This window comes from Eulemur rufifrons, chromosome 7 (genome assembly GCF_041146395.1).
Source record: "Eulemur rufifrons isolate Redbay chromosome 7, OSU_ERuf_1, whole genome shotgun sequence".
Lineage (NCBI taxonomy): Eukaryota > Metazoa > Chordata > Mammalia > Primates > Lemuridae > Eulemur > Eulemur rufifrons.
In genome coordinates, this window is record NC_090989.1 from 169,679,364 (window position 1) to 169,693,899 (window position 14,536).

The 14,536-nt window shown below is 46.5% G+C and overlaps 1 protein-coding gene across 1 annotated transcript in view; it reads right to left on the minus strand.

The window, feature by feature from the left end:
- The window catches only part of ADAMTS9 (ADAM metallopeptidase with thrombospondin type 1 motif 9), a 156,428-nt gene extending 142,940 nt beyond the window's left edge, over positions 1 to 13,488 (minus strand). The window contains exons 1-3 of the mRNA XM_069473779.1: positions 13,374 to 13,488; positions 12,409 to 12,809; positions 7,273 to 7,435 (exon numbers count right to left, since the gene is read on the minus strand). Of these exons, the coding sequence (XP_069329880.1) occupies positions 7,273 to 7,435; positions 12,409 to 12,809; positions 13,374 to 13,488 (679 nt within the window). The remainder of the gene's footprint in view (positions 1 to 7,272; positions 7,436 to 12,408; positions 12,810 to 13,373) is intronic.
- Between the last annotated feature and the right edge of the window lie 1,048 nt (positions 13,489 to 14,536).

Below are 14,536 nucleotides of genomic sequence, written 5' to 3' on the forward strand. Positions count from 1 at the left end.
ACTGTTAAGGTGATATGGAGGAATTATTGTTAATTTTGCTCACCATGATAAATAATACTACATTCCTGTAGGAAAATATCCTCATTTTTCAGAGATGTATATTGGAATATTTAGAGGTGAAGTGTCATGGTATTTTGGGTTTACTTTAAAATATTCCAGCAAAAAGAAAAATAAGAAGCAAATGAGAAAAAAACCTTAGTCATTGTTAGATGCAGATGATGTGCTCAAGGTGGTTCATATTACTAATCTCTCTACTCATACATATCTTGAAGATGTTCACACTGAAACAGTTTTTAAAAACCAGATGAAAAGTAAAAAAAAAATTAAATGAATAAATGAGAACAAATGAAAGAAGAAACAGTTTCTGCATTTACAAGTTTCTTTGTTACTATCCTTTAACAATTTTATTGAAGGATTGCACTATAAATACCAACATTAAAAAAAAAAAGAAAAGCAGAATTTTTATATAGACAGCATAAAGAAGAGCAGGTTGAAGAAATAAGCTCAAGAATTCACTTACTTAAATCAGTAATTTTCTAATAATTTACAAAGGATTTTAGAGGTCATTGCTTATATTGACTATTTATTAGACATAGGTCATTGAAAAATATAAAAAAGAGAAAAAAGGTATAAAGACTGATGAGGAACAAAAAGACGGTAAATGAAAGGAAATTAGGCCAAAACAATAAATCCCCGATGGCAGCAACTGTCTTTGAAAATTCAGAATCAGTCCTGGCTTGCAGTGCCAGCTGTTTCCCTTTTTACACTCTACGGACGAGTCCATTCGCCTCTCTGAGTCCAGTGTTCTCATTTGTAAAATGGGAATAACTGGAGCATCCTCCGCCCCAAGAGCTGCTGCAGGAGTGAATGAAATAATCAGGCTGTGGTTCCATATTGCCTGGCACATGGCTCCCTAAATGCTGGCTGCTCCTGATCTTTACTGGGCAGAAAGGATCTAAGGATGCAGAAAGTGCGTGGTGAAAGTGCAGGCAGACTGGCTCCTCGTGTAATTCACTTATTAGCCTCCAACCACCGCCCTGCTTGGTCCCAGGCAGGATTGTGAAGTCAGCTAAAGTTCTGTCACTGCCTGGAACCCACAAGCTGTGGTGTTTACTAAAAGATCCCCTGGGGACTGCTCCTTAGCTCTGTCTCTCATTCCTTTTGGGCCCAACTTGCCAGGCAGCTAATCTAATCAGCTAATCTATGCTAAATTATTAATGGGATCCAAGAGGTTAATGTGTAACAAGTATATACGCCAACGCCAAGGGGGGCTTGCTGGAGACACAAGGCCTGTGTGAGTCATTAGAGGCTTGGTGGGAATTTCAGGCACCAGGCAGCCTTCCTCAAAGCAAATCAAATTCCAGCAGGCATTTTTAAAATCTTGCCAGCAAAAATAATTCATATATGAATGCAACCAATTCAACAAACGGACAGGCCAGAAATAATACCCTAACTAGACTAGGACAAAGGGGTTATAGAAAATGGAATGTTTGTGAATGTTGTGACCCTGGGCAAGTCAACTTTATGGACTTCTCTGTGTCTCAGTCTTCCCATCTGGAAAATGGAGGTTGAAGTGAGAATTAAAATATATAATCCGTGTAAAGCACCTGGGACAATGCCTGCCACGCAATACATGCTCAACAGATGTCAGACATTATCAGTATCATCTAGGGATTGGAAACCAGATGGCAGTCAAAGAAGATGCTCTGAAAACTTAAGTTAAAAAGGGTTTTCTAGGTGACAGCTTCCATTTTTATTTTCCATGTAGTTTGGCCCACAGTTTAGCACACGGGAATGAGATCTGGGTTAAGGCTCAGGCCCACTTCCCACTGGCTGGCTGACTTTGCACAAGTTGCTCAAGCTCTCTGAGTTGTAATTTTCTCAACTGTAAAATAGGGGTAATAATACCTACCCCATAATGTTTATGAGCATATTATATATGATAATGTATGTAATACATGTAAAGGTGTATATACACAGTGACTCCATATGCACATAGCCCCAACAAATGATGGTTTTAATTATCATCTTTTTTCTTTTTTAACTAATCTCTAACTGAGAATGGGAAATTATCATCTTGTATTTTCTAGCCCTTATGACTGCAGCCTTGAAAGCCCAATCAGGAAGTGGCAGTACCTTCTAATGGAGGTGATGAACAGAGACCTCAGTGCCTAATGGACACTAAATCTTGATAATCCCAGTGTCGGTGCAACAGGCACAAGACAATTTAGCTGGGTTGACAGACAGATTCAACTTTAATCAGCCACAGGTATCCCAAAGAAGTAGACACATGCAGGATTTTTATCCGTCTGCTTATTGAGATCATCTCATTCCAAAAGAACAAGGGAGGCCTGTCAATCTCCAGTCCCTTAGTCCCCAAATCTTGGCTTGGCTGTGGGTCTCCAGTGACAAATGCCATGGGGCAATAAGAAAATATATGCCACTATCTCCATTTCATTTTACCTGTATTTTATAGTTATGAAACTATTCTAGAAGCATGGCAAAGGAGTCAAAAATATGAGGAGTCAATAATATAAAAAAGTAAAGACTGCCTATGTTCCTGGCAACCAGAAATAACTACCATTAATATTTTTGTGCCTTTGCTCCAGATTTTCTCTTTATACACACATGTACCCCCCCACACACACTTTATCATTTTTAAAAATGAGATCCTACTACACATACTAATTTATCACCTGCTTGTTCACTTAATATATATTTACATGTTTGGTAACATAAATCCAGGCCATCATTTCTAACGGCTGCATGGGAAGCCACTGTATGCCTGCCCCATCATGTACCGATCTATCTTCCTGCTGAAAGGCACTTAGTTGCTTCCAGTCTTTTGCTATAATGAACAACACTGTATGGAGTCTTGCTCATAAACACCTTTGGGCAATTGTCCAATTATTTCCTTAGGAGTGCACTGATGGGTCAAAGAGTGTACAATTCTTAAATGCCTCACTTAAGAAACAAAGAACAGCTGGACTTGCTGAGAGGGGAAAGTGAGGGAGAAATTTTAGTAACAAAAAAACACTGTCTTTCAGGCCCATGCAAACAAAACTGGCCTTCTGTGGGCCTTCTCCCCTGCCTGGCTCTCATTCCCCTACCAGGAAGCATGTCTGGCTCACTGATAAGAACAATTAAAGCCTCTTGTGCAAAATTCAGGGTTAAATAGAGAGTGTTTATGAGATAGAACTTGAGATTTCATCTGGAAACAAGCCAGAGAAAGGATCAGTAGGAAGTGGTTTATATAAGCAACACACTGTCCTGAATGGCTCCTATAAGCTTGTCCCTCCGCCCCTGGTGTGTGGGGCTGACAGACAGTGAGCTCAATGAATTTTACTGGGGACCCACTGTGTCAAGGACACTGCAGTCACAAGGGCACGCCGTAAGAAGGAGAAGACACCCCACTCCCCATCCTGAACGCTGAGGAACTTACAAACAGGATGAAAAGACAAATAAATGCAGATACACCAAAGTGGCCCAAATGTGTACACATAGAAATAACCAATGATGGCAAAACAGAAACAACCCAGTGAGGGCAGCCACTGGGCCAAGAGAAACTTGTGAGAAATAACATTTTAAAATGCTGCATTGGGTACAAAGGAAATAAGTGGACAGGAAGGACCCTCAGCCTTGTCACTAACTGGCAGGGTGACCTCGGGCAAGTCCAATAAACCCTTATGACCTGGTTACCAAGAAGCTTGATGCTATTAGCTCTGATTTTCAGTACTTTGAGTTTTCCTTCCTTCAAAACTATGGAGTTTTGTTTTCTATTTTCATGAACTTAGTGATTGTCTACCAACCGCTAAACACTGTCCTGGGACCTTCTGTTATTTCATCCTCATTCATTCTTGCCCACAACCTTGGAAGGTGCATGTTATCCTTATACTCTAAAACGTGCTTGAGGTCACACAACTAACTGGAATAAGGACAGTTCCCGGTTTTCTCCTGATGGCATAGGAGAGATGCTCGATAAATATTTGATGGCTAAGTGAATAAATGCACACATGAATGAATAAGTGAAGTTGTAGATTCCTTTCTAAACCTATAAAGTTTTCATTACATTAGACTCCTTCTACATGTATCTTGTTAATATACATTATCTGAGAATCTGTTTTTGAAAATTAGTCATACACAAAGAATCACAAATGAGCAAGACTTACATTCCATCTGTATGCAATACTGTACCAGCTGTAGTGCCCTGCCCTGCTCAGATTCCCAGAATCCAGCAACTAAAGGGTTACACTTAGCTCAGCAGGGGGCTTCCAGGGGGCCTGCTCTGAGGCTTGGGCCAGGAAAGTTCTGATGGGTTGGTGTTGAACATATAGGGTATCACTCCTGAAAATAAGTAACTTATCCTGCAACTTCAGTTTCCTCCTCTGTACAGAATCAGAGTGTTGGACTAGACCTGACTGCGAAGGATTCCTCCAGCTCAAATGTTCTATCATCCTATGAGAAGAGGAGATGTGGAAAGCATGGACATAAAAAACCAAGTCCAGAGCTACAAGCAGGAACTAACTAGGGCCTTAAATCCAACTTGAGCAGCGACTCTCAAATTTAGCGGAACATCTGAATTACTTGGAGCACCATTAAAATCACTGATTCCTGCTCCATCCCATTTGCCTGGGAGAGTGGTTTGTTTGTTTTTCTAAAGAATCTGCATATGTGTCCAAGGCTTATCCTTGGTTACCAACCAAGGCTCTGGGTTGGGGGTTGAGAGTTGGGGGAGAAGGTGGATCCCTGAAGCTGAATGCATTGATAGTTCACAAGCAGCCCTTTTCCTCTCTGGCTGAGGGACTACTCCCACCCCCAACCTACTGTTACTCCCTTGGTGCAGAGGCTACCTGGTTTCGGAGGTTTCCGTGACCTGCTGGTCCGTCCCTCTAATGGCTGCTGGTGAATTGTGCCATATTCCAAGTTCTTTCCAACTGTTCTGAGCCTCCTGCATCTGAATTCAAAGAAGGGGTGCAGAAGCAGCTGGAAGAGAGAAACCAGAGTGGCATAGTCCAGCAGCAACCTTTGGAAGAGCCAATCAAAACTGCCAGGCTCCTGATTCCTCACAAAAGGTGAAGGAAGGACACATCAGATTGGTCAGGAGCGAGCAAAAACCAGAAGAAAAACCAAAAATATTGGCACTGGTGATTCGGAAGGTGGTACTCAAAGACCCTAATATCAGTAATGACTAGAATCGAAGTAAGCTTTTTTGAAAAATTAAGGCATCTTCCATTCTCCTCAATCTTCAAATTTTTAAGATTCATTCTTTGTGTTTTTAACAGAATTTTCCCAGAAAATCAAATGTCCTCTCACTTGGATAATTAATTAAAAAAAAGAACCTTGAAGATGTTTTTGAATGACAGTACTAAGTACTAAGTGAGACTTTGTCACCCTGTTCTCTCTTTCTTCCACACACACTTCTGTGCAGAGAAAATGGGTCATGACATAAGACAGACAAGCAGGAGTCATCACTGTGAACTAGCTGTGACATCTTGGGCAAACTACTTCATCTCTGTAAGTCTCAGCTCCAATGGAGATAAGAATGGTACCTACCACATAGGTTTGTGATGAAGATTAAGTGAGACAATGTTGGCTTTGCACAACGCCAGTAAAGAATAAGACCATAATAAATAGTAGTTTTTTAAAATGTTGGTTTGCAGCCACTTTAGGGCAGAAGAATATCACAAAGGGTCATTGTTCAATGAACGAATCAGTGAAAATATTATTTCAATGTCTTTTGAACATATATAAGCAACATGGAAGGACACAAATCACATATTGCCTTTCTATCACATGTTATCTATACACTTTTACATGTATAAAACATGTACTTGTTAATACAGATTTGGAAAGTCAAGAAGTAAAGGTCAGTGGTCTTACTAGCATGGTCAAATAAATGTGAGAAACATCTTGTCCATTAAAGTTGCTGGTGACTGGCAATCTTGACATCACACATGCTGCTGAGACTATTATTTCTGATGTTTCTAAGTATATTTCCCCCAACTCCCCATAGCCCTTGGCTACTCAGTTCTATCTAACTGACAGAATACCACAGTTATATTCCACCTAACCCTGGCATAAGAACACTGCACTGAATGGTAAAGCCAAAAGTCCTATGATGCTGCATTCTTAGACATGGCTACTTCCAGGCTATAAGCAGTCAATGTTATCTTTTATTAAAGGATTCACCTTAGGAATAATAACTCTAAGAGCGAACAGGACACCATACTGGAACAACCCGATACAGATACAAGATGAAGCAAGTGATCATTTGGGAAGCATTTGAGGAAATTCCCTATTGATCTTGCATTTTGCTCTAGTTTGGAGATACCACAAAGACTTCAAGATGCTATTTGATTTGGGCAACTTTTAAAAAATAAAGGAAAGGGAGAAGGATAGTTTTAGAAATAGGAAATCCAACAATTCTTTAAAAAAGTATTTTAACAAACATCATAAAACACAGGACCAAATTGAGGAATGATTTCAAATGAGAACCTATCATCCAGTAGAAAGTAACAAGGTTTCAGAGACAGTGAAGGGTTGCTGCAAGACTGTGGATTGAGAAACACAGACATAAGCTTTCCAAGGTGCCCAGAATGACATATCCCTAACAACAGCCAAGCATGTCGGCATAAAGCACCCAAGAATCGGTCCAGGATAGAAAGAAATCTAGTGGTGGGCACACAAGGATTTGATAGGTGCCTAACAGTGCAACCCAAGGGTCCATTGCTGTATGTCCTGAAGCCATAGATCACTAGCAACTCTCAAGTTGATATGGAAAATTCCAATAAACACATAGAAGTTTCTGTGAGTTCCATTTGTAAGACTTTTTTTTGAAACCTTAAATGGTAAAAAAAATAAATAAAAATAAATAAACAGAAACCCCAAATGAATAGAAGATACCAAGAAAATACAAGCAATTTGCTGATTAAAGATACTGCTATCACAGCCTCAAGCAATTACTCAAGTTTAATCCTAAAAATTAGCAACTTCAACAGAAAGGGCAGCTCTGCCCATAGAGGGCATAGAGTCATTGGTTTTTTAGTTCGAATCCTGACTTTGTAACTTCTTAGCTGTACAACCTTAGATAAGGTACTGAACCTCTCTTTCGTCTCCGCATCTGTGCAGTGGGGGTATACCTACCTCACTTGAAGACTGAGTAAGTGACAATATGATGGTGCTTTGCAGACTGTGAAAGAGCTACATCTCTGTAGTACAACAATTAACACATCTCACAGAGGTGGAATCTCAGCTTAAGCAAGAAGCAAATACCTGAGGTGTCACAGGCATGCCTTCCTGTTGAGGGCTCTCTCTGCGGGGTGCTGCGCCTATAGATAATGTGGGGTTTGTTTTGTTCCTCTGTATCTTCTTGTTCATCCACAAATAGCAGTGGTTCAATAAAATAATCCCCATCATGGGACCGGAATGTGCCCAGCTGCAAATGAAGAGAGATGAGAGGTTGATTTAATATAACTTAGCCATTGGGAGGAAACAAACAAAGGAACATTTCTAAGTACAGACTGTGCCATTTTACCCAATCTTTTTCCCAAGAGGGCTCCCGAAACTGAAAATGCTACGACTTATGCAGAGATGCAGTTTATTTTCACTCCTTGCCGTATCAGTACCTTGACCTTGATTTGATTCTAGTTTATTGCACCTGCTATCCAAATCTACCTCTAAGAAATACTTCCCTGGTACTCAAGTTCCAATCATATTATTCCTACATGCTGTTGAAAGGCAGCCTTTCTATGTTAAGGCAGCCTGGAAACTTAAGGACAAATATGAGCTGCAGAGGGAAATGCTGGCCCAATGATGCCTTCTTGTTGATTCAAATTCAGGAAGCATATGGTTGCCACAATGCACTCAAGGTGGTGCCACCTGGAACACTGGCATGTGGTGCTCTCGTCACCCCTTTCCTTTGCATTAGAGGAGCAATACCTTACAGGGCTCTGGAGACAGACTGCTCTAGGTTCCAGTTTCAGCACCACCACCTACCCAGCCACCTTGGGCAAGTTTCTTAACTGCTCTGAGCTTCAGCTTCCTCGTTTGTCAACTGGAGATAAAGATACTTACTGTAAAGACTACTGTACAGATTAAATGAGATAATGCACATCCAGTGCTCAGCAGGCTGCCTGACACCTTGTAAGGGCTTAGAACACATTAGTGGTTTTTGATGGTGTTGGTGTTAGCCTCTAACCACCAGATACAATTTGCTTTTACCAATCATTTCAAGCACCTTGAAAAAGGTAACTCTTTCTCTTTGCCTTCCCACATACCCACAAGTTTTGCAAATGATAAATGATATCTCAAGGCTGAACCACCCAAACCCAACATTATAAGAACACTGAAAAATTCCCCTTGCCATGCTGGTGAGTGGTGTTTAAGAGAAGAAATCAAGCTCTTCTCTTCTTCTCTTCTGTCCCATTTCCCACACTAGAAAAAAAAAAATCAGAGGCCTTTTACCCTTCCCTGGACACAAGAGGAATGACTGTCCCTTGAACATCAGCAGCTGCATCTGCATCAGTATCATCCAGGCACTTTTTAGAAATTCACCTAACTGTGTTCCAGCCCAAATCTGATCTACTGAACCCAAATCTCTGGGGATCAGGACCAGGAATTGACATTCTAATGAACTCCCTGGGGTATGCTTATGCATGATAAAGTAGAAGTAGTAAGTTAAAGTACTGGTTCCCCAAACCAGCTAGGCTTCAAAACTGCCTAGGGAGTTTGTTTGTTTATTTTAAATTAGATTTGGGGCATCACAGATTTAGAACTTACAGAGGTGGGACTTGGAATCATATTTTTAAAAAAATTCTCCACATTGATTCATGAGCCCGTGGTTCACGGAAAGAACAGCTCTGGTATGGGCAGGCTAAGAAACAGAGTAGCTGGTTGCCAGAGAGGGAGTGATTTAATAAATTTATTGTCACCCAGGCACCTCTGTCTGTTTTCAGTATACAACCGTGATGTTCTCTGAGCACTAACCAGAGAGGCTACTACAACATGTGGAGCCTACCAGAGACATGGACACGGGGCAAGAGCCTGGGGGCTCAACTGGTGAAGATCTGCCACCTTTGATGGTAAATGGGGAAACCAAGACAGTGAGGAGGTGATTTGTCCAGAGTTCCCCTTCCGTGGTTCCGAAGCAGCTGACTAGTGCTAGTGCTGTGTCTAGAACCCACCTTCCCGACATTAGTACAGTGCCTTTTTAGAAAAGAGCCCCGACGTTCTCTTTAGGAGCACAGGCTCATTTTCTGGCCTACGGTTAAGAGCACAGATCAGAAAGGCTGAGTTGGAGTCCCAACTCTGATACTTACTAGCTGTGAGATGTTGGGCAAGTCTCCAGCTCTGAAAGCCTCAACGTCCTCATCAGTAAAATGGGTTGTTTTGAGGATTGAGTTCTTGGAAAAATTTGGATGTGATAATACATATGTACTTATTATAGTGTCAGGCACAAAGTAAGAGCTGAATAAATGGTATCAATATGATGTCAAAATTAATTTTGCTGTCAATTCACAGAAGAGTTGCTGGGCCCAAGAGTTATCTTTTCTTGGTTAAGGTGACCATTTATTCAAATATGTTAATATTTACTAAGAACACACAAGGCTCCAACACAAAAAAGAGGTAAGTTGATGTTGATCTTGCTTGCCAAGGAGAAAGGGACAGGACATGTGTACCAAGAATTTGAACACAAGGGAGAACATACCGAACATCATAAGGGAGGTGCAGGTAAGTGTCTATGAAGGTAGACAGGGAGAGGTGACATCAGTCTGGAGGACTATGAAAAGGTCTCCTGAGCAAGAAGAGATGTAAGTTACACTTCCAAGGAAGGGTAGGATTTGCTCATGTGAAGCTGGCTGAGTAAATCTAGAGGCACAAAGGCAATGAAGGAAGAGGAGGAGGATTGGGTGGGGGTGGGGAGAAGGCAGAGAAAGGAGCATTAAAGCAGATCGCCTGAGATCCAGGATTTGTGGAAGAAAGATTGAGAGATGAGACCAGACACATACATGTGAGTGGGGTGAGGGGGTATATGGCACCTGGTCTTAAGTGCCAGACGAAGCAGTTTATAGGTGTTCACCAGGAGATGGGGGGCTGTGTAAAGTCCGTGAACACAGTAGTGATGTTATCTTGCTCCAATCTGTTAGTAGTGGTCTGTGGCAGGAATTGAGGAGAAAGACTGGAAAAGAAGGCCGGTGGAAATATTTATAAGACATCAGTCCTAAAGAGAGAGGGAGAGAGAAGTAAAGGGGGCTAGAATTAGGGTAGGTGAGTGACCCATCTGGTGGTAGGGGTGGGGGCAGAGCTGGCACAGCCCACTCTTAAGAAAGATTTCCTGGAAGACTCCTAGGCAAAGAACTAGGAACAGCATGACGCTACTGCTACAGAAGCGGTAAGGGGAAGTCCTGCGAGGAAAGATAAATTCCATAAGGAAGACAAAGGAGCAGGGGGTTTGGAGCTAGATTAATGGCTGAAGATACAAAGAGCCAGCGCGCATATCTTTAAGATGTATTGGGGCCCTTTTCCCCAAAAGAAGCAGATTGCAAATTAAACGCAGTATAAATGGAGTTATCACTGTCCAGGCAGTTGTTTCAGAAGCCCCGGGGTTCTCAGTCCCCAGAGACACCACGTGCGCGTTACCACCTAAACCTGCCAATGGAAATTCAGCAGCAAGATATTTATACAACTGCTGGGGCCACTCGGCTTCGCCCCGTGTGGAGGCGGGCAAAGAGGAGGAGTAAAGACTGTTTACAAACTTGACGTACACACGCTGCCCTATCCCTGGGGTCCTTGAATTGGGGGTTACTATCTTGGAATCTGAGGCGCTCTGATGCTCTGGGCTAGACGCCTGACTTCTGCCCACCGGGACCAAAACCTTTCAAGGAGCGGTTGGATTCCTGAGCTCTGGCCCTGGATCTTAGGGCGACTATGACTCACCGCAGCACCCCCTCCCCCTTCGCCAAACTGCCGTCTCCGCCCACCCCCAAACAATCTCAACGACGCACTTTGGGCGCCACTGCTCTGGGCGCTTTAAGGGTGCTAAAAGGGAGTTGTCCCTTTCCCCACATCCCAGCAGGCTAAACCTCCCCTCTCCCAGTCTTCGGGCTTGCCTCCCTCCCCACCGGATCCTTCCATTGCGAGGCAGGGAAGGATGCGACACCCAGATCCGGAACTTTTAAGACCCACAAACGGCAGCATGCGGAGGGGACAGCCGAGCGCCCGGGGTGAGTATCCAAGCCCCCACTTGAAAAAGGTGATGGGGGGAGTGTGGGTGCTCAGAGATGAGTAAATGTATGACGAGGTACCGAGGCTAAGAACCTATTGCGCGTACAGCACCATGCTCTGTGTCTGACCCCGGAAAGTTTCTGCGTCATATACGCGTCGCAGAAACGCACATCGCTTGGGAAAGCCAAGGACCACCCTCGCTCGGGCCAGAACCTTACAGTGGGTCCTCAAATGTCATGGGGAGGGAGGTGGCAGATGCCCCGTAGGACCTACTGGAGGGCAAGTGCGGGGGTCGGCAAAGAGAGTCGGGAACCGACTTAGATCCCCCGCTAAGTGGGTATCTGGCTGCGCAGGAAAGTGGCCGCCCCGCCCTAGCTCATTCCCTAGGGAAACGTGCGGTGCAGGCTCCCTCTCCCAACTCCTGGGAACCCTCATGGGTGGTAGAAACCCCAGCGTAACGGAAATCACGTCCAGGCAGCTTCCCCAGGCTTTCTCCCACTATCCTGCTTCTCCAGGCCACCCCGCCAGCAGGGTGCAGAGTCGGACTGCGCTGCACCCCCACCCGCCGCTTCCAGCCTAATTCAAAGCGTCCGGGACAGGCTCCGCCCTCTCCCCCGCCCCGGAGCCCTCGGCCCACCCTTCCGTTCCTGGGACGGGACCTGCTCCCTGTCAATCCAGTTCAGCCTCAGGGTTCCTGGCGCGTGAATAAAGGCCCCGAGAGAACGCGGGGACTCTAGATTACGCACCGCCCTCCACAACACACAGGAGGGACTCCCAGTACCCTGGGCCGGGGATCCTCAGCCCACATCCCCGACGCAAGATGCACCAATAAGGAGTCTGGTCCGCCCTGCGCTCAGCTGCTCCGCTCCGGGGCGGCCAAGTTTGCTGCAAGGAACCGCAACTCCAGCAACTTTCTCCGAGTTTGGAAACCGACTTCCAGGCCGCCTCGCAGCGTTGGGCAACGCGCAGCTGAGCCGAGTCCAGACCCCAGAAAACTCGGAAACATCCAGAACCCCATGGGGGCGGGGGCGTGCGCTCCTCGCGAGTGTAAGCGCGCACTTAGAGCTAGCTACCCAAACCGAAGGACGCACACAAGTTTCTAGGTGATATTTACCGCTGGAGTGGAGACTCGCCGCAGTGGGAGTCTCTAGGAGGCAGGAGGGGAGGGGGCGCGCGCCCACTTACCATTCCCGAGCAGAGGCTGATGACGGCCGTGTGCTCGGACTTGGTATTGACATGGCCTTTGTAGAAACAGTGCTTGAGTTCCGTTTCCTCTTCGGAATAAAACTTGGTCTGGTTCACCCCGGGTGCCCCGAGGAGGGTGACAGTGAACAGTGGAGCGATAAATCCGGCATGGGCGGTGAGATTAAATAGAAACTGCTGGCCGAAGGCGGAGAGGCGATAATGCGCCTGGGAGGAGGTAGAGGAAGAAGAGGAGGAGGTGAAGGCAGGCCAGGGGTCAGTGGCAGAGTTAATGCTCCGTCGCCTTCTTTTGAAGTGCACGTTCGTGGGAAAGGGTTCTCCGAGAGCGTCCACGCGGATGGGAGACGCGATTTCGTATTCGCTCAGGGTCTCTAATAATTTCACTGCAGAGAGAAGCATACGTGTATGAACCAATAATTCATTTTTCCTCAAGTCTGAATTTAAAACGAAGGTGAGGACTTTGTCCTGACCTTATTTTCCAGCCTATTCGAGTCAATCCCTTCACTCTTAATCGGTGGAAAAATATTTGCTGAGCACCTACTATGTGCCAGGAACTGTGCTAGGCGCTGAGGATATACCATTCAGAGCCAGACAATGAACAAGTCAAAAATACATAAGATAATTTGAGATCCTGATAAATACCCTGAATAAAATAAAATATGTCGCTGTTTGGTACCCCTACTTATTAAGTAGCTTTGGTTTGGGCATGGGGGTGGGAAAGGGGAAAGATCTGGCTAAGAGCAAGGTGGGGGGTTGACTAGATTTGTTTCCAGTGTCTCTCCCTAGCAATTGGCTGGGGATGACCCAAAGAAGGGAGAGGCTGCAAAGCAGATAATTCTTTCTAGGAAAAGGAGAGAGGCCTCCGCTGCGAAGTGCCCCTGCTCAAGAGCTAGTCTGGGGAGGCAGCGATGGGGGCAGCAAGATCCCAGGGGCCAGAACCTAGTTACCTTGCCTCGGGTGCAGCCTGTCCTTGCGCACGGCCGCCGCGGTGTCTGGACTCCCCATCTCGGCCAGGTCCCGCACCAGGAGCGTTAGCAGTGTGGCCCAGGATACAAACTGCATGGTGCTCCCCACCCCTCCCCCCGCTGCCCCCACCCCCCTCCCTCCTTCCCTCCTTGGCTGCGGCGGCGACGCGAGGCAGCGGCCGTGGAGAGCGCGCGGAGCCCGGCGCCCGCCGCCAACTTTTGACTTTAGGAGTCGCTGAGGTCTCGCCGTGAGGGTCCCGTCTGCGCTCGGCTGAGCAACGCCGCCGCCTGCCGAGAGCTGAGCCGCTCGGGCCGCAGGAGGAGCCGGAGGAGGAGGAGGACTGGGGCTCGGCTGCTCGGCCGCATAATGTCCAGCGAGCGGGCAGGAGAAGGCGCGGAACGTGCGCTCCGAGGCGCGCCGGGCGCCCTGTGCTGGCCGGGGTAGCGGAGCGGCTTCTTGAATGGGGGGCTGGGGGGGCGGAGGCGGGGGACCGCGGGTCCTCCACCGCCCAAATGCCCCCGGTGCACGCCTCTAGGAGGAGGAGAGGGGAGGAGAAAGCGAGGCGAGCGGGGACCGCCTCCTTCCAGACCGTGTCCCCTCCTCGGCCGGCCCGTGCGAGACTCGCAGCCGGAGGCCTCGCCGACTGCAAGAGGCGGAGGCCAGAGGCGCCGCCAGCGCCGGGGCAGCGGGTCGCGGTCCCCGCCACCTCGGCGAGATGGGCTTTACTGAGACTCCCTGCCCCGGGGGAGAGAACAGAGAAAGTTCTCTCCCTTTCCTGGCGCGCGCGTAGCCCCTTCCCCCTCTCGTCTCTTTCCTCTCCTCTCTTCGCCTCTCTCTCCTCTCTCCTCCCTTTCCAGTCTCTTTTTTCTCCTCCTCCCCGGGTCTCCACGCCGCTCTTCCTCTCTGTCTCTGTCCCTCCTACCCCTTTTCTCCCGCGGTGTCCCTCTCTGTTTCCCATATTTCTCCCTTGCCTTTCCTAGTTCTCTCTTCCTTCCCCATCTCTTTCCACCGGTCCTCTCCTTTGGGTTTCTTACAAGTGAAAGTGGCCCAGCGCCGGAGCACCTTCCCTTCTTGCACTTTCTCACTCGGGACGAGATTTGGCACCTGAGCTCCGCTCTCAATTTAATCGCCCAAGTCAAGAGTT